The 20,656-nt window shown below is 42.7% G+C and overlaps 1 protein-coding gene across 7 annotated transcripts in view; it reads right to left on the reverse strand.

Moving 5' to 3' along the window:
• The window catches only part of MED27 (mediator complex subunit 27), a 218,023-nt gene that overhangs the window by 122,115 nt on the left and 75,252 nt on the right, over nucleotides 1-20,656 (reverse strand). Inside the window, exon 4 of one of the 7 annotated variants that reach the window (XR_013527232.1) lies at nucleotides 11,697-11,858. The exons of 5 other annotated variants lie outside the window; for them this stretch is intronic. Coding sequence is in view for 1 of the 2 variants with exons in the window: in XM_054237323.2 (XP_054093298.1) it covers nucleotides 11,771-11,858 (88 nt within the window). In the remaining variant the exon portion in view is untranslated. Of the gene's footprint in view, nucleotides 1-11,675; nucleotides 11,859-20,656 lie in introns of those variants that run through there. One more of the 7 variants, XM_054237323.2, reaches the window with a different exon arrangement.

Genomic DNA, 20,656 nt, shown 5'->3' on the forward strand with positions numbered 1-20,656 from the left:
TTGTCTTGGCTAAATTACAATAAATCATATCCTTCTGATTTTTACACAGGGTGATGGCTAAAGACGTTTTCCTTCAAAACTGGCATAAGACATGTGTAAAGCCCCATGGAATCTGGGCCCATGTGCTGAAATGAAACTAAAATACGATCTCTGATCATGAAGAAGTCAAACACATAAAAAAATGCACGATCCAAAATTCCTCTCTCTCGGTTTATTTTAAAATGTGGCCATTTGTGAGAACCAATCCTAACTGAGGCAAGCTGTACAGTTCTTCCTTCCTCAACTATTCCCAGGAGAAGGGACTACAAGTCCAAAAGAGGAGGAGGAGCAGAAAGGGCTCATACAATTTGCAACAGCCTGGGCGGTTGAAGCTGGTGTGCATCCACAATAGCAGGAAGGCAACTTACCACATCAACACAATCACAGAGCAGAGCCAGGAAACCAGGCAGGAGGCTACAGTCAGCCCTGCCCCCAGTCAGCACACTGCTACTCTAAGGCAGCATGCAGAGCTCACGGAGAGGGAGCACACGGGGGCCAAGGAGGCAACACACTCTCTTAACAAAAAGGGCTACCAATTTCCAACCAGATTTGACAGCTGACTCCATTTTTCTTCCTACTTTATGTTGAAGTGGTAGACAGTGTAAGGTAAGGAAGTCCAGTGAGGAGGAAAGCACTTACTCCCCTACACCCTCCCCTGCCCTCCAGCTCCCCGCATAGATGTATCTGTCAGCAGCAGTAGCAGAAGTGGTAGATACCACTTATTATGCACGTCCCATGTTCTTCCATGTTAGTAGTCTGTTTCCTTCATGGTTCCCAGTGGAACACTTCCCAGTATTTATGCCCTGGTGTAGTCTCCTCCCCTTGAGTCTGGGACAGTCTTACGACTTTCTTTAAACAATAAAATATGGCGGAATTGACATGGTGCCAGTTCCAGGCCTAAGTCTCAAGAATGCTTGGCAGCTTTTGCATTCGCACCATTGGGAGGCCTGAACTGCCACCTAAGAAGTCCAGCTCCTCCGCTCAAGAGATCACGTGCAGAGGCCACACTGAGAGGGAGGGGCTCTGAGGCTACAGGGAAAGAGAATGAGCTCCCAACCAACCATGAGACTGAGTACAACTCCATGAAAGATCACTGACAAGACCAGGAGTAAAATCACCCAGCTGGGCCTGGACCAGACTACAGAATCATGAGTAAATGAAATGTTTTGTTTGAAGTAGCCAAGTTTTGGCATGGTTTGCTATGAAGCAGATGAGAAGTGATTCAACATGTACGGTCTCCTTTATTATCATGACTACTCATGAAGCAGATACTGTCATTCCCATTTTACAGACGGGAAACAGCACACAAGTAATTTGGTCCACAGCTACTGAAGGGGGAGGTGGATCTGAACCCAGTCAACGGGACACTAGAGGTGGTCCTCTAAATCAGGGACCAACAAACATCTTCTTAAAGGCCCAGAGAGTAAATACTGTCAGCTTTGTTGGCCACAGGATCTGCTGCAATGCCTGACCTCTGTGCATCTCAAGCTATAGTACAAAAGCAGCCATATGCAGTATGGAAATGAATGGGTATGGCTGTGCTCAATAAAACTGTTTTTACAGAAACGGGTAGCAGGCCAGTGGGCCCTGGTTTGCCAATCACTGCTCTAGTCAATGTTTTTCCCACTGTAATGATATTCACCACCTGAGGATTTTGTTAAAATGTAGATCTGCATTCTACATTTTAATTCTACACAGATTGAAATCTGTGACTGTAATTTTCAGCAAGTTCCCAGGAGACCATGCTACTGATCCACAGACCACACTTTCTGACTCATGACACTCAGAAGTGCCTCATGTAGTTAATGGGCACTTGTTTTGTCCTAGGCATAATACTAACCACTTTCTATGCTTCCTCTCACTTTACAATCATGTAAGTTTTATATTTATCCCATTGTACAGACGAGGACAAGGATTAAAGAAGTCACCCGGGCCAGATCTGTTCATGAAGAAAGCTATCACGAATTTTCCTGCACTGCATGGCTCCTGTTGCTGGATTTGATATAGCTTACTCTTCACATTTCAAGAACACCACACTTTAGAAGGAAAATTTTAAGACACGCACAAAAACTAACATGATGGCTAACCTGCCAAGGAAACTTTCTCAGTGTGTAGTCATTCTCCGAACTTCCCTGTCACTAGATAAGGAAGACTCTCCTTTTATTTCAGCCGTAGCTCCTGTTTCAAAGGCTCCTGTAATACTTTACAAAATTGGCTTTGACTTTGGTGAGAGACAAAGTGCAGAAGTGTATTACTACATTAAACCCAGACTTCCCATCCTAGCATCTAAAATGTGCATTTTGGGCAGATAAGTAAATATTTAGCACTCTACTTTTGAGACAAGCTTTCATTTTCAATCATGCAGAGGTAGGTATTTTCATTAATAGTCTAATTATATTGCATATTTTCATTCTACACAATATTTTGCTTCTATATTTGAAATAACTGAATTTGTCCTAAAACAGTTCTAAATGGACATCTTAATAATTGAAATTAGCACACACTGCACCCCTCAAAACAATTTATAAAACAAAAACGATTGTTTACATTACACACGAGGGCAAAACCAGCCATGATCAGCAGCTTGGCTCAAGGTCACATATCAGGTGAAATTCCTCATGCTGCTCTGATCTAGCTGTATTTGATCAGATCCACCTTCTTACTTAACTCTAAGCCTTGGTGTTCACGGCCCCCTTATGTCACTGTTCCCCATCCTCTGTGTTCCTCTGTCTGGAACACCTACCCTAGAGAACTACGCAGCTAACTCCCTCCCCACGTTTGCTCAGACGTCACTATCTCAAGGCAGTTTCCCTGGCCATTCTTTTTAAAGTCGCTGCCCACCTCCCACAAGGCCAGCCCTCCTGGCTCTTCACATGTGCCCCACAGCACTAATCACCTCCTAACATTTCTGTACACGACTTCTGATTGTTTGTCTTCCACACTCTCTCCACTAGAATAGAAGCACCACAAGGGCAGGAGTCTGTTCAGGGCCCAGGAACAGTGCCTGGCATTTAGCAGGCACTCAGTAGATGACTGTGAATGCAAGATCGACTTATTTGCCAGGCACTGTTCTAGGCACTGGGGTTACAGCAGTAACCAGGATAAACAGGGTCCCTCTTTCACAGGGATTTGGGCCAAATAACAAAACAAAACAACACAAGATAATATCCCAATAAGAGAAGAGCGGAACAGAGCGCTACAGAGATCATAAACAGATGTACGATAAAAGGTGACTGCGGAAGCTACTTTAGATTGGGTAGTCAGGGAAGGTCTCTCTGAGGAGGTGATGTTTCAGCTATAAACTACAATAAGGAGATAGTATTTAAATCTGCCATATGCTTCTCTGATTTTCCATCTTGCTGGTCTGCTGTGAGCTCCTGAGGTGAGTCACAGTCTGTTTCTCTTGGTGCTTCCTGACATTTACACATTTATGCCGGTATTTTGACCCTGGGACTGACCTGGTATGGCCTCACTGTGGACTTACGTTCTATCCTTATAAAGTTTCTTTGCAGCCATTTATACCATATGCCTTGAACTCAATCTCATCTAGTATTTCTATTATAAGTCTAGTTTGCTTTTACTTAGAAATACAGGATGTGCCTTTGTCTAATAGTCATTTTATGTTGTATATAGCAGGGTTTTATTTTGGGGACAATCTGAGTCTTTTTCCTATAGTAGATATTTATCCCGTTGGTATTTGTTGATATTGTAGGTATGTGGCCTAATTTGGTGGTCTTATGAGACTGTTTCATCTTCTTTTGCGTCTTATTTCACGTGTGTGGTCCGAGGCTTGCTTTGGCTCTTTCTCTTTTGCTGTGCGGACTCTAAGCCTTTACTGTTGTCTTCAGGGCTTTGGCATCTCCTTTTTAAAAAAATGCTTTTAGGGATTTTCTTTCAAATGTTATGTAACATACTGAAACCTCTATTTCTTAATGTTTATATATAGCTCTTGCTCCCAAATAAGATGAGAAAATTCATCATCCCAACCTCCTCATTCTATTTGCTTTGTGAATATTTTTGCATTATCATGTTTTATAAAGCAGTCAAGTGTCGCATAACAATGTTTCGGTGAGATCACTTATACGGTGGTGGTCCCATAAGATTATAATGAAGCTGAATAATTCCTATCACATGGTAGCCATGATAACGTCACAGCACAACACATTACTCACGTGTTTGTGGTTAAGCTGGTGTCAACAAACCCACTGCACTGACTGTCACATAGAAGCATAGCACATACAATTACGTACAGTACAGAGTGCTTGATAATGATAATGACTGTTAGCTTGTTTATGGATTTACTCTACTATACTTTTAATTATTTTTTAGGGTGTACTCCTTCTACTTATTAAAAAAAAGTTAACTGTAAAACAGCCTCAGTCAGGTCCTTCAGGAGGGATCCAGAAGAAGGCACTGTTATCATGGGAGGTGACAGCTCTGTGCATTACTGGCCCTGAAGACCTTCTACTGGGACAAAAGGTGAAGGTGGAAGACACTGATACGGCTGATCCTGACCCTGTGTAGGCCTAGGCTAATGTGTGCATTTGTGTCTTTGGTTTTAGCAAAAAAAGTCTAAAAAGTAAAAATAAAAATCAATTAAAAAATAGAAAAAAAGCAGCCGGGCATGGTGGCTCACACCTGTAATCCCAGCACTTTGGGAGGCCAGGGTGGATGGATCACGAGGTCAGGAGACCAAGACCACCTTGGCTAACACAGTGAAACCCTATCTCTACTAAAACTACAAAAAATTGGCCTGGTATGGTGGCACATGCCTGTAGTTCCAAATACTCAGGAGGCTGAGGCAGAACAATCGCTTGAACCCGGGAGGTGGAGGTTGCAATTAGCCAAGTTTACGCCACTGCACTCCAGCCTAGGAGACTCTAACCTAGCAGAGCAAGACCCATCCCACCAAAAAAAAAAAAAACCCTTTACAGAATAAGAATATAAAGAAAATTCTTTTGTACAGTTGTAATTAAGGTTAATTTATTCCGGAAGAAAAAGTGTTTTTAGAGATTTAGTGTAGACTGCAAAGTCCACAGCCGTGCACAGTAATATCCTCCACCCTCACACTCACCACTGCTCGCTCGCTCACCCAGAGCAGCTTGGGAGGCCGGTGAAGTTCCTGTTCAGGTGCACCATTTTTTTATCTTTCTTTTTGGTTTGTTTTTTATAGACGCAGGGTCTTACTACGTTGCCCAGGCTGGTTTTGAATCCCTGGCCTTGGGCAATCTTCTCACCTCAGCCTCCCAAGTACTGGGATTACAGGTGTGAGCCACTGCACACAGTTCAATTTTTTCCCTTTTATACAGTATTTTAATTATACGTTTTCTATGTTTAGGTATGTTTAGATACATAAATACTTCCCATTTTCTCATACTGCCTATAGTACTCAGTATGGTACCATGCTGTGGAAGCTGGTCGCTTAAGAGTGATAGGCTGCACCATATAGCCTTGGTGTGCAGTGGGCTCTTCCATTTAGGGTTCTGTAAATATATGTTTGCCCACTGACGGAATAGCCTAACGATGCATGACTGTATTTACCTTCTGAAATATTATTCCTGACAATTACTTGGCCTTGGCTGTTTATTTAAACAGACCACTCACTTCACCATTTCTCATCAGAACGTAAGCTAATGAACCGTTACATCCCCAGTGTCTCAAACAGGGTTTGGCACATAACAGGCAGTCAATAAGTATTTGCTGAATGAATGAACTGACTTTGTTGATCCCTTGACTCACTGCATTGTGTCACTGGATGGTTTTTTAAAGAAAGACTCAAGGGCCTTTCCTTGAGTTCATGGATTTTTTTTCTTTTTCTTTTTCTTTTCTTTCTTTTTTTTTTAGAATACTACTATCTTTCTATATAATTAAACTTGGTTTGGTATGACACTCTTGGGTCAAACTTTCCCCCAAATTTTGTACTGCTCCACTTCGGGCTGGTATTAAGTGAATGATGTGGAAATAATCTGAGATAATGAGTCTTGTAATCTTCTGTGATAACTTCCCTTGCTGCAAGTTCTCAAAGAGGTCAGGTCGCTTTCCATGACTGACTAACGCTGGTGTGTCTTTTGTTACTTTTAACTTCTTTTTTGTTTCTTTTTTTTTTTTTTTTGAGTTTCGCTCTTGTTACCCAGGCTGGAGTGCAACGGCGCAATCTTGGCTCACTGCAACCTCCACCTCCTGGGTTCAGGCAATTCTCCTGCCTCAGTCTCCTGAGTAGCTGGGATTACAGGCACGCACCACCGTGCCCAGCTAATTTTTTGTATTTTTAGTAGAGACGGGGTTTCACCATTTTGATCAGGATGGTCTCCATCTCTTGACCTCATGATCCACCCGCCTCGGCCTCCCAAAGTGCTGGGATTACAGGCTTGAGCCACTGCGCCCGGCCTCTTTTTTGTTTCTTTTATTAAGTGTATGAACAGAAGACTTTAGAGTCAAGGGTAACTCTGCCATCTAACATAAGGCCTCCAGGGTATCTGCAGATGTGGAGATGAGAAGAGTCAGAAGTCTCAAGCCATGTGATGTGTTCCTAAAGTAGCAGAGCAGGGTCATTTACGCAATGGGGAGAGGGGAAAAGGAGGGAATGTGGACAGGCAGGATCTTGAGCTCTTTCCAAGGCTGCATAAAACTCAGAGAAACTTCATTCTAAATAGAATCTGTCTCAAAGAAATCACTACCTCCCACTAAATAATCACACCTGACAATGCAAGAGATCAAACTGTTATTCAGATGATGTTAAGTCAGTCTTTAAGATATTTCAAAGGCATTCTTATTTTCTTGCAAAGTTATTCAATTTTCTGTCTCCTCTTGCTTTCTATTTACATTATCTTAACTGTCAGGAGGACAATATTTTGACACAATAACAGGCAATTAAAATGCTATGGGCAGTCATGAAGAATTACGCATGAAATTGGTCTTCTCCCTACTGGAACAGGTACAAGAAAACCTCGTTAATTCTACTGGGGCAGTGGGGAAAGCAGTCAACGAGGAATCAGGACACAGGGGATGGCCCCTGGTTCCTCTCTTAGTTGGTATGGCTGGCCCTCCCTGGGCCTCAGAGACTCCTGTTCCACAAAGAGAGTATGCTCCAAGGTCCAGTGCTGCAAAAACTGTCTGAAGAGGTCACAGTCTGTGTCCATTAAAACAAGGACTGGTTTAGGTAATTTTTAGGTTTACAGCTTTTAAAAATGTGAGCTGGGAATATCATTTCTGTAAATACAACAGTCAAAAAGTAAAATCACAGTATTAAAAACCTAAAATTGTGAGCTCTTTTGCCTTTTGCAAAATTTGCTGTAGCATAGTGGCTACTTAATCTTTTTAATTTTAGAAGACAACATGATATTGAGAAATAGTCTTTGTTAGCTACTTAGCCATGCTTGTCTACACAGGAATAGTTATTAACGTATCAGTGGTACCTACTCATTAAAGGAGCCATTTATTCTGGCTCTTGCCATTTGAAAAAATAAAAATAAAGAAAGAAGCCATTTACAGCTGACCCTTCAACAATGCAGGTTTGAAATGCATGGGTCCACTTATACTCACATTTTCTTCTGCCTCTGCTACTCCAGAAGCAGCAAGACCAACCCCTCCTTCTTCCTCCTCTATATAAAGACAATGCGGATGAACACTTTTATGAGGATCCACTTCCGCTGAATGAATAGTAGATGTATTTTCTCTTCCTTATGATTTTCTTAATAACTTTTTTTTCCCTCTGGCTTATTTTATTGTAAGAATACAGTATATATGGTGCACGCCTATAATCCCAGATCTTTGGGAGGCTGAGGTGGTACTTTGGGAGGTAGATCACCAGGTCAAGAGATCAAGACCATCCTGGCCAACATGGCGAACCCTGTCTCTACTGAATATACAAAAATTAGCTGGGCATGGTAGTGCGTGCCTGTTGTCCCAGCTACTCAGGAGGCTGAGGCAGAAGAATCACTTGAACCCTGGAGGCAGAGGTTGCAGTGAGCCAAGATTGCGCCACTGCACTCCAGCCTGGCGACAGAGCAAGACTCTGTCTCAAAAAAAAAAAAAAAGAATACAGTATATAATATATAATAAAAAAGAATACAGTATATAATATATATATATAAAGAATACAGTATATAATATATATATATAAAGAATACAGTATATAATATATATATATAAAGAATACAGTATATAATATATATACAAAATATGTGTTAATCAACTGCTTTGCTCTGCTTTGCTTTTTGGGGGGATTTGTGGGGGGACCAGGGCTGGTCTCTAACTCCTGGGCTTAACCTTCCCTCTTTAGCCTCCCAAGGAACTGGGATAAGAGGCATGCACCATGGCGCCCACCTAACTGACTGTTTTTGTTATCAGAAAGGCTTCTGGTCAACAGTAGAACAGAAGATTATCAGCAGTTAAGTTTGTGGGGAGTTAAAAGTTATATGTGGGTTTCTGGCTGTGCGAGGGTGAGCACCTCCAACCCCCTGCATTGTTCAAAGATCCCCTGTGCTCTGCAAACCTAGTTCTTCTTCTTCTTCTTTTTTTTAACTTTAAGTTCTGGGATACAGTAAACGTGCAGAACAGGATGCAGGTTTGTTACATAGTTACATGTGTGCCATGGCGGCTTGCTGCACCTATCAACCTGTCATCTAGGCAAACCTAGTTCTGAAGAAGAATCTTCAGAAGTATGGAGAGAAAAAATGGTGCTAGATTTTAAAATAATCATTATCTCACTTAAACTCTGTAACTACTAAAAGGTATAAATACTATTATTCCTATTTGTGGCTGAAGAAACTAAGGATTATAGCATTATATAAGCGGCTGACAAATGCTAGAAGAGAACATATTTCTAACGCTTCGAAAAGGTCCTACTATTCAGGCTTCCTCTTAGAAAACAAGCAAAGAAATAGGTCTAGTTCTAATATTTTGCCAGAATATCCCTTTCAGGACCACAACAGGAGCCTAGGATTTCTTCTCACATTTTACTTCATGGATATGTGTCTCAAGAGGCCTCAGCAGTAGGTTCTGTGGCTGCTGGGCAGGGTTTGATATTACCCCCTTTGTAGGTAAGATATATTACTTTTTTAATTGTGGTAAAATATTTGTAACATAATATTTACCATCCTAACCATTTGTTAAAATTGTTTAAAAAAACGCATAAAACAATTACCATCTTAACCATTTTTAAACATGCAGTTCAGTGGTATTAAGTAGATTCACACTGTTGTGAAACCAGTTGTATTATTTTTAATTTAACTCTTTATTATGGAAATGTTCAAACATACCCAAGAGTAGAGAGAATACACTATACAATAAACTTTTGTTAGCCAGCTTTAGCAATTATCCACATGTTGCCATCCTAATTCACGTATCCCTCTCCTCTACATAAACATACTTTAAAAAAAAAAAAAAGAAAAATGCAAATTCTGACATCACTATCAACTTGCCTATAACCTACAGCTATGATATAAGTATATTCAAACACCTGCCGTTAGGAAGCAATACATCTACCTGGCAAGTAACTGTACCAGCAGGGTGTTGCTCAAAATGCCTTGCTATTGACTATGCACTAGTTAAAATCTAACTTCAGCCTGCAACCAAGGCATTCCAAATTCAGCCACTACCCTCCTATACCAAAGCTTACACACCACCTGGACTGTTCACTATGGTTCCCGAGCACACAGAACCCGCCCCACCCTGGATCCTTCCCAGGCTGAGTTTCTCTGGCCCACCCCCACCACTGCTTCCCCACAGCTTCTCTGTTTACTGAAAGTCTTTGCTTCCCTCAAAGTCTAGCTCCAATCTTGTCTGCGAAGGGTCAGGGCCCTTAACAATGCTTTTTCTTCCCATGACTGAGCCCACAGATACCATGTAATAAATGCCTGAGGCTCATCTCCAACAATTTAGTGACGTGCCAAGGAGTCAACCCCTCTGGAATGTTCCTTCATCTTCTGTTTTATCTAGGAGCCTCTGCCTCAATTGTCCCTCTCTGACCAACCCTGAGGTCTTTGCCTCGGGTTCTGAAATTGCCTGCGCTATTTATGTGTTCACAAAACTATCATCGCCATGAGGGCAGGGATTTGGCTTGTGCAGGCCCAGATCCCTAGTACCTGGAACAGCACCCAGCACACTCATTCCACAATCATCCCAGAGTGTTCATGGAGCATCCTCAAATAAAATGTTCAGAACCATTGATCCAGTCCTGTGGACTTGTGCCTTGCTTGCACAGTCCACCTGGCCAATGATTTCAGTGTCACCCCGGGAGGATGTGGTCTCTCAGCTCACCCTTGACTCCATCTCCGCATCCTGAAAACCAGACTTGTCCCAGGAACGTGGGTTCTGACCAGATCTAGGATTCCCATTAGTGCAGAAGACCTGGCTGAAGCATACCTCCTGGAGGACTGCAGCTCACAATAATCTCATGGCCCTCCTCTATGCAAATCACCAGGAACAGTATTCTCTCCTCACAGTCAAGGGCACATAACACTGTGCATTAATCAGACATGCAACAGGAAATCCATAAACACTTGTAGTCAATTCATTAATCAATGTAATTGGCATTACAGGGGTAGGGTACAATGAGAAATCTGGGGGTTTCTTGCTAAAAGACAGGACTTGCTATGCTAAAGAGTGGAGCATGGCAAGTCCCGCTTTTAAACCATAACCCAGAGCACTAAAACAAGAGCCTGTTTTCCCTTCCAAGACAACCTTGATGGTTTCTCATAGCTGCTACTTGTACCCAAATATCTTTGAGGCAACCACGCAAAATGGCAGACACTATGTTAAAGTACAGCTGCATTTCAAAAAATGCAAGTGCCATCAGAGACCTAAACGCACCTGTTGAGAGAGAAATACCTTCAGATATAACTGCTCAGAACTTACATTTTAAAGCAGAGTTATCATTTCTATGTTCTCTAACTGAGCCAGGACTGCCTTAGAAAATAGATAGGAACATTCTAATGTCATTAGTTGCTATAGAATTTCAAAGCCTCTATTTTTCATCTGACTATTAGAAGCAGGAAAAATACCCTACAATTTTCCCTGCCCACACTTTACAAAGATCTGAATCAAACTCAATCGCAGTAATAGGCAAATCTTTACTGAGCTCTATAAATGATCCTTTATCTCATAAAGCTGTGATATTTTAAATCTAATTTCCTGTTTTAAGGCACCACACTTAACATACATGGATTAATAATTTTCAAAATTAAAATGCTATAAAACACAACACAAAATCTATAGCATGAAATTTAACTTATCTTTGAAGGCTCAGGAAAGAACTAATAGTTTCTGGTGTCTTGGAGACATCAATTATTAATAATCAAGACATTTACCCCAAATGACTATCAGTAGAGCTTTGTGTAAGTTCACCTGGTGACCTCTTAACATTTTATTATCCTTCATTGCCCAATTCCCCAATTTTTTGGAAAGAAAACAATGTCCTTCCATGTGTGAGAAATATGAGAATGTGTGTATACAGTGGAAAATATCCATGTCCATTATAGGAGACATAATTTTATCTGAACTTGAACCAATGAGAAGAAAAGGAAAGGAAATCCTCCTTATTGCTTCTATCAGCATTAACAGAATCTTTGAGAGGTGGACATGGAAAACTCCTCAGTGCAAACAGGGATAAAAATCTACAAAACTCCCATCTGTCGATATTGCATCTCTTTTGGTACCTTCATTCATTCATTTGTTGAGATGAGAGTCTCACTCTGTCGCCTAGGCCAGAGTGCAGTGGTGTGATCACAGCTCACTTCAATCTCAACCTCCTGGGCTCAAAAGATCCTCCCTCCACAGCCTCCCAAGTAGCTGGGACTACAGGCACATGCCACCACACCCTGCAAATTAAAAAAAAAAATTTTGTAGAGATGGGGGTCTAACTATATTGACCCAGCTACTTTTGAACTCCTGGCCTCAAGTAATCCTCCCGCCTTGGCCTCTCAAAGAGCTGGGTTACAGGTGTGAGCTACAACGCCTGGCCCAGTACCTGCTTTTAAAGAGAAATGCACATATTCATACAAAAGATAACTCTTCAGAGCCTGCCTGCCCCATAAGCCTTCCTCCTTGCCCCTTGCTGGAATCCCTGAGAAACTCACCACCCACAATATTCAGTGGGGACATGCTACTGCTGCTCTAAACAGCAATAATTATAATACACAAGCAGCTAGCACTTAGTGCGCGATCGCTGTATCATAAATATGGTACTCTCATTACTATCCCCATTTGACAAATGAGAAGACTAACGGTGAGGGGGCTGAATAAGATGCCCCAAGGCACACAGATGGGACATGGGTGACCTGGGGTTCAAGCCCAAGAAATCTCACTCCAGAACATTCTTGTTTAGCCTACGCAACTTTATTTTCATACGCAGGATATTCCAAATCCCCAGCTTGACCGTAAATTCCTAAGAGCAAGGGGTCTCTGTATTTCTAGAGTCTACCACTGTGCCTTACCTAAGTCTGCTAATAATAAATTACACCACAGTTTAACATCACTTGTTATTCACATTTTTTTTTAAATTCAAGTGTTTCCCTTACAGACCCTAACTTATAATGTTGAAAGGTTGTACCAGAAAGAATACTAGGGGAAGAGGAAGGAATGAATACGAGTATTCTGTATCTTAGCAATACAGCAACAGTATCAACAGCTGAGGACAAAAGAGGGTGGGAGACACAGAGGCGCCTGCTTAGCTCCCCTCAGGAAGACCCGCTGCTCAGCTGTAGGAGGACAGTCAGCATGTGGCCTCCAGCCGTCAGCTCACACAGGGTCAGTGTCAGCTGTGGAGAGCCACTTCTCAGAGCTGACACTGATTCTCAGAGACCTGAGGCTTCATCATGCCCCCATTCAGAATGGGGGTACATGGGGAGCAGGTAATAAATGGAGCCCTGGCCAAGGTCTAGTTTACAGTGGGTCCATCCACTGGGTCCACAGACCCATCTGCTCATGTCTAATTGAGACCAACATACAGCAGGTCCTCAAATAATGTTTTGTTCAACACATTTCATTAACATCCATGAGAGGAAAAGAAATCCATTCCCAGCTGGGGCCACTGTCCACTGTCTATGTGGGGCCTGCATGCTCTCCCCATGTCTGCATAGGTCTTCTCCGTGTACCTCCTACATCCCAAAACATGCATGTTAGGTGAACTTGCAGATCTAAATTGTCCCAGTCTGAGCGGGTGTGTATACATGTGCCCTGCGATGGGATGGCATCCTGTTCAGGGTTGGTTTATGCCTGGTACCCTAAGCTGCTGGGATAGGTGCCAGCCACCCAAGGCCCTGAAATGGAATAAGCAGGAAAATAAGTATCTTGTTTCTATTAATCTTTCTTAAATGTATGTCTGGCTCACATTTACTTCGATGTTTAACATCAGAAGTATTTTGGTTTTTATTTAGAAGTTTGGTGATGCTTTCCTGTAGGAATTTAACTCTTGCTATTTCAATTAGCCTAGGGTAACATGAGTTTTGTTATACATGTTTTGCTTCAAGTTGTAATTTCCAGGAACCTATCACCAATGCTAAATGAGGACTTACCGTATTTGACAATTTCTACAACCACCACATTAGGTCCTTGGTCTGTGGGGTAAGATATACCAGAGTAGGAAAGGCCAAATGGAAGTCTCTGATATACCCTGCTTCTGCACTGCCTCCTCCACCCCCAGTGCTGCATTAAAAACCAATGTTGCATCCCAGCACAATGGCAGAGATTAGTGCTGCCTTGAAGAATCTAAAGGATACAGGGGGCAGTGGTCCCACTTTCTGTCTGTTTCATTTACCAGCCTGACCCCTGCAGAAACCAGATGAATCTCAGAGAACTGCAGACCTCTGCGAGCTCAGTCAGGCAGGGAGTCCTGTTTGCCACTATGGTGTCAGATGTGGCATCTTTGCTAGAGCAGAAAAATATGGCCTCAGGTCATACAAAACCACTGATGTAGTGAATAGCTTTTTTTCTATCCCAGTCAAAAACAAGACTCAGAAACAGTTCATATTTCCATGAAATAGACAACAATGTACACTCAGAGTTCTGACTTAGGGCAAATTCTCCTGCCCTTTCTTATAACATACAACACCCACTGCAGTAGTCCCAGCGTCCCTCCCTTAACTCATGCCTGTGGTTGCCTGGGGGAATCCTACGTAAGCATATGGAGGAAGGGAAAATGTCCAAGCTTGGTTTACAGACAGGTCACTCTGGCATGTGGGTAAAAGCCAAAAATCCATGGCAGCTGCATTATGAGCTCACTTAGGGTGACAGAAAAGACAGCTGTGAGGGAAATGCCTCCCAAGAAGTAGGGCTCCAAGCAGTGCCCTTAAATGGGAAAAGGAGCAGCTCAAGGGAAGACTCGTGAGCAGCAGTAAGTGGTCTGCTCAGATTGTCAAGTCCTAGAAGGTAAAAGATTGGCAAGTCAGGACAAGAAAGTATGACATACAGACAAGTATGTGGGCACATGGGGAGGGGACACGAAGGGTGGGAAACTTTGTGTCATGTGTCATCACCCACCATGGAAAGGGCATTAAACAACCAAGCAGAAAAGTGACTCAACCAGTTGACATCAGCCATCCCATTGTTAGCACAATAGACCCATGAATAAAGTGGCCACAGTGGCAGAAATGGGCCCAACAGCATGGACTTACTTATTAAAGCTGATCTAGTTGCTAATACCAAAAAAATCCCATCTACCAATGACAGAGACCATTGTCAAGTTCCCAAAATGGCACTATTCCTCAAGGAGCCCAACCATCAACCTGGTGCAAGTTAATCGACCCCTTCTACCTGCCAACTAAAGGTTTGCCCTTCGGGCTCACAGGGCCTGAGTCAGCACCACCCTCCAAGGGCTTGAATCTTTGAACCTCCAGCACTGGATCTTACATGATATTATATCGAATCAAGGAGCCCACTTTCTGTAGTAGGCCCGTGATTATGGAATCCATTGGTCACATCACATATGACCACCCAGCAGTTGTGGTCTAGACTGCTGAAGGCACAGCTGAAGCACCAGCTTGGATGTACTACTCTGCAAAGATGGGGTACCATTTTCCAGTATGCAGTGTATGCACTGAATCAAAGACCTTTTTATGGTGGTCTCCCCTAATAGAAAGAATACTTGGGTCTGGGAGTCAAGGGGAGGAAGCAGGAGTGTCCTCTACACGCCGTAATTCCTGATATCCCATGGCAGACTTCAAGCATCCCCTTTCCAGAACTCTGTGCTTTGCAGAGTTAGAGATTCTGGTCTGCAAAGGTCAAGTCTGGATCCTCACTCTTTTGCCTGGGGACAGAGCAGGAATCTCACTGCATTATAAGCTATGGCTACTACCTTGGCACTTTGGGCTCCTGGTCCAGGGACCAGTAAGCAAAAAGAATAGTCACCATCTTGCCAAATTGGTTCTGCTCATAAGAAAGGGAGGCTGCTGTTACAAATGGAAGTAGAGAGAAATTTTACGAAGCCTGAGTACCCCTGGATACTCCCTTGCTCAATTTTGACTGTGAATTAAGACATAGCAACCCTGGCCTAAGAAGGGCATGGTGATGAGGGGCTCAGGCCTGCCAGGGATGAAATGCTGGGTCTTGCCACTATGGGAGCCATTGGAGCCAGCAGAGCTCACAGCTAAGGGTGAGCAGAATCTGGAATGGATGTCAAAGGAAAGAGAGAATGAGACGAACTGCAGAGGTGGAGGCTATAATTGCTCTTGATCCCATGAGGCTTCTAAGCTCTCCCTCAGGAAGGGAGGCCCCACTGGGCTTCTGGAGGAGAAGCTCCTGAAATGTACGCAGCAGAATTGTAGAAGTAGAATTGAGCAACACGGGATAGCTGAGAAGACACAGAGACACAGTGATACATAAGTGGGCAGTGAAGAACACAGTGCAGTTGGACCTTGAACAACATGAGTTTGAACCACACAAGTCCACTTATATTCAGATTTCCTTCCACCTCTGCCACCCGTGAGACAGCAAGACCACCTTCTCCTCCTTACTCTACTCAACACGAAGACAATGAGGATAAAGACCTTTATGAGTATCTACTTCCACTTAATGAACAGTAAATATTTTTCACTTCCTTATGATTTTCTTAATAACATATTCTTTTCTCTAGCATATTTTATTGTAAGAATACAGTATACAATACATATAACCTACAAAATATGTGTTAATCAACTATGTTATCAGTAAAGCTACTAGTAGTTAACCTTGGGGAGTCAAAAGTTACGTACATTTTTGACTATGTGGGGGGTGGGTATCCCAACACCATGTTGTTTAAGGGTCAACTGTAGTTTAAGAGTTGGTATTCACTGTAAAAAAAAAAAAATTAAGAGCCAAGTTTTTCTCCTCTGTAAGCCCTTATCTGATCATGTTGAAAGGTTGTACAAATCTGCCGCTTCAGGAGAATGAAGAATTAACTTCCAGCATGCTGGAGCTTAGCCATCTAGTAATAGTATCACAGCAGATGAAGGGCAGGCAGGGTAGACAAGGAGAGCAATGGCAGCTCCTCTTCCAGGAAGAACCTGCTGCCTGGCTACGGGAGAGCCTCCAGCTATCAGTGTGTTCAGCTCAGCCTCCACTGCAGATGGCTATCTCACTGAGGTCACAGCCTTCCTGGAGCCACCTGCATATGGTGACTTAGTGAGGCAGGGGTACAAAGGTCCAGGCGTTTGGCTGATGCAAGACAACTCTTCTGGGTAACCCTGCTGCAGTGATCCCCCTGCTGCAGACATCCCCTGGGCTGACAGAGACATTGCCAGCCCTGCACTGCAGGCTGCTGTCTCCCCCAGCAGTCCTTCTTCCTTCCCATTTCTTTCACAGGGGGTGATCCCTAATAAATATACTGCAACCCAACTCCAATTCAACATCTGCTTCCTGAGAACCTAATCCTCTGCCTTGTACTACAGCTGAGACATGCAGATTCTGGATTCTCTGTGCCCAGGTTTGAATCCCAGTCCTAGCACTTCCCAGCTGGGAGCCTCCAGACAAGGTGGGAGCTTCTATGTCGGCCTCTGTAAAGCTGAGGAGAGTAACGGTACCTCTCAAAGGACAGCTTTCGAACTACATGAGTGCTCTGTGCAGTGGCTTTCATTATTAACCAGTCCAACAGTGTTTCTTTCCCTCACCGTAGACAGCTTTGCTTGGTGATCTCTCATCTAATTTCTTTGAACTCTGAGTCTATAAATCTGGGCTCATTTGTAGAACAGAAATATCTGTTCCCACTGGCTGATAAAGTCTTGCTGCTCTGCCAAAAAGCACTGCTAACAGGGCAGAGTTCCAGGGCCACAGGAGCACCAAAGCAGAACGCTCTCATTCTTAGCGCACAAGTCCTGAAACCATCCCCTTCCACTTGCAAAGAACCAGAAGGAATGGGCAAGGTTCACACGCGAGTCTCAGAAACAAAAAAGGAAGTAGCGCACTTGGGGAGAGCTAAGAACAGCAAAACAGGGGTAGTGATTCTATATCACTCCAAAGCACCATCTAAAGATAAAAAAGACACATTTTTTATATCCTGTTTTTTTCCCTTCCTCCTTCTTTGTCCCCTCCCCCCACACAAGAAGGGAAGACAGTGGTAGATTATCAGTAGGAGCATTACAGGAGCAGGGAAACCAAGAGGTTCCAGTCCTGGATCTGTTACTAAAAAGTGTCTCAGAACTCATTTGAGAAAAACTCTTCACTTATCTGCACTCTTATTTCCTTCACCATGAAATGAGGTTAGAAAGGAGATGCCTTCTGGCTCTTCCAGGTCTGGGTTTTCACGACACTCTAAATACCATCCAACGATATCACAGGTTCCTTAGGGGTGAGGGCAATGCCATCTACTGTCTAAATGCCTACTCAATAAGCTGCATTGATTTAATTGGTCATAGGAGACCTTTATATTCTAAGTGCTCCTTTATTTAAAATTAAAAAGCATAAAAAGTATTAACAAGAAAAATGAATGGTGGGGGGAGGTCTGTACAAACCTATCCTAGCCCCACATCTGATGTGTAAAGTCAGGTCCTGTGCAAGCCACACTTGGGAGGCACATCCATGCATGTTAACTGACAGGAAGAGGGAGGGGAAAGGAAATTGGTGGCTTTGATTTACTTAATGTATTTACTTAATTTCAATTGTTTTATTTTTTCCAAGGTGCCCAAGTCCACACACACAAAAAAAATCTAAATCTATTTTGTTACCTGTCAAATAGGGAAGGGACAGCTTTCTAGAGCTACTGTGCCTGGGATTCATGCTAGCTTAAGGAGCTGATAAAATATGAAATGAAAAATATAAGACTGTGAGAGACTTCTTTTTTTTTTTTTGAGACGGAGTTTCGCTCTTGTTACCCAGGCTGGAGTGCAATGGCGCGATCTCGGTTCACCGCAACCTCCGCCTGCTGGGTTCAGGCAATTCTCCTGCCTCAGCCTCCTGAGTAGCTGGGATCACAGGCATGCACCACCATGCCCAGCTAATTTTTTGTATTTTTAGTAGAGACGGGTTTCACCATGTTGACCAGGATGGTCTCGATCTCTTGACCTCGTGATCCACCCGCCTCAGCTTCCCAAAGTGCTGGGATTACAGGCATGAGCCACCGCGCCCGGCCCAGAGAGACTTCTTTGTACACTGTAATGCCTCAAGGTTTCGTCTCTGGGGACGATAAGTCCCAGCAAATTGAACTCTCTGTGTGGGGACCTGGGGAAGCTGCAAAGAAAGAGTTCCCTTCCTTTCAAAGATATACCCGGGAATATCTTTGCTGGAGCCCCAAAACAGCAGGTAAGAGAGAGTTGGAGAGTGACAAGAGGTTTACATCTCAAAAAAAAAAAAAAAAGAAAGAAAAGAAAAAGGAGAGTGACAAGAGGTTTCAGCTCAACAATCTATAAAATGAAGTCTATCTACGGGCTGGGCCCACTAAAAAACCTCCAAAGCTGGTCCTGTCCTATCATGATGTGTCAATCAAGGTCAGAGACTAGGGTCTTTAGTAGGTTTTGTGTGAGACCCAAGTCTGATAAAGTCTCTTGGTGTGGTTACTGAAGGGTTAAAGACAAGGTTTCTAAGGGACAAAGATGAATAAGAGAATGGGGATTACCCTGGCATTGAACCCAGAGGAAGGGCCTTTTTCTGGATCCAAAAGAACCTCTTTGCTGGTTTCCAAGGTACACTGCAAGCTCCTTAAGGGAAGGTTATTCGTCATTGAATACCAGCACCAAACACTGTGGACATTAGATTTTATTTATTGAATTTCAAAAATGAATAAACAGCAGAGTGCAAATAAAATAATAATACAGATAAAGAAGAGCAAGAATCTAGACTTCGGTGCTTCAAAGATAAGTTTTTCTATTAAAAAAGAAAGAAAGAAAGAATCAGGATAGACTAATTAAAAGCCTGTCACCAGCACCAACTCCAGCCCCACGGCTATCACATCTGTACAGGAAAGGAGGTGACAAGGTAACGTTAAGAAACACCATGAAACATTCAAGCAAAGCTTGGAATGCTTGGACTCCTAGGTGTTCCAGCCCACAACTACTGTTTCCTCTGAATTCCCCACAGCAACTGGTGGAATGATGAACAGACGGCGGGTATCCAAAGGACACTCACCAATCAATCGATCCAAAACTGATCTAAGAGAGGCTCTATATTAAGGCATTTTCAAAGCCATATGAGGAAATTCTGAAAACCTCTATTTCTCAAAAGTTAAAGTGAAAAAAAAGCTTTAGCCTTTTTCTGCACTTCACCAAAGATGTACGGATGGCAAATAAGCACATGATAACATGCTGACCACCATTACTCATGGAAATGCATGTTAAAACCACAGTGAGATACCTGTTAGAATGTCTAACAATAAAAAGACTGACAACACCAAGTGTTGGTGGATGTGCAGCAACTGGAACTCTCATACCCTGCTGGTGAGAAGGTAAAAATGACACCTTTGGAAAACAACTTGGCAATATCTTTTAAAAAGTTAAACACACACCTATCATGTGACCTAACTATTATGAAAAAGGCTCAGAACTCATTTGAGAAACTCCTCAATCCTTACCCAAGAGAAATGAAAGCACATGTCCATACAAAAACTTGTACACGAATGTTCACACTGACTTTATTAATAGCCAATGCAACCCAGTGTCCATCAACAGATAAATGGATAAACAAACTGTAGTATATCCAATCAGTGGAATACTATACAGCAATAAAAAGAAATCTATTAATACATGCAACAATATGAATGAATCTCAAAATGACTATGCTGAGTAGAAAAGTCAGATTTTAAAAAAAACATTTTTTTTTAGAGATGGGTTCTCACTATGTTGCCCAGGCTGGTCTTGAACTCCTGAGCTCAAGCATTCCTTCTGCCTCAGCCTCTCAAGGTGCTTAGATTACAGGCGTCAGCTACCACACCTAGCGAAACGCCATATTTAAAAAGAAAAAACAAAACAAAACAAACCCAACAGTATATGCTAGGTCATCTCTATAAACAACTTTAAAATTAGCTACTTAGGAGGCTGAGGCAGGAGGACCACTTGAGCCCAGGAGTTCACAGCTGCAGTGAGCTATGATCATACCACTGCACTTTATCCTGGGTGACAGAGCAAGATCCTGTATATATATTTTAAAAAGTCTATGATGTACAGTTCCTCTAATACAGACTTATAGAAAATGCAAACTAATCTACTATGACAAAAAA

The sequence above is a fragment of the Callithrix jacchus genome, chromosome 1 (assembly GCF_049354715.1).
Source record: "Callithrix jacchus isolate 240 chromosome 1, calJac240_pri, whole genome shotgun sequence".
In the NCBI taxonomy this organism is placed as follows: Eukaryota; Metazoa; Chordata; class Mammalia; order Primates; family Cebidae; genus Callithrix; species Callithrix jacchus.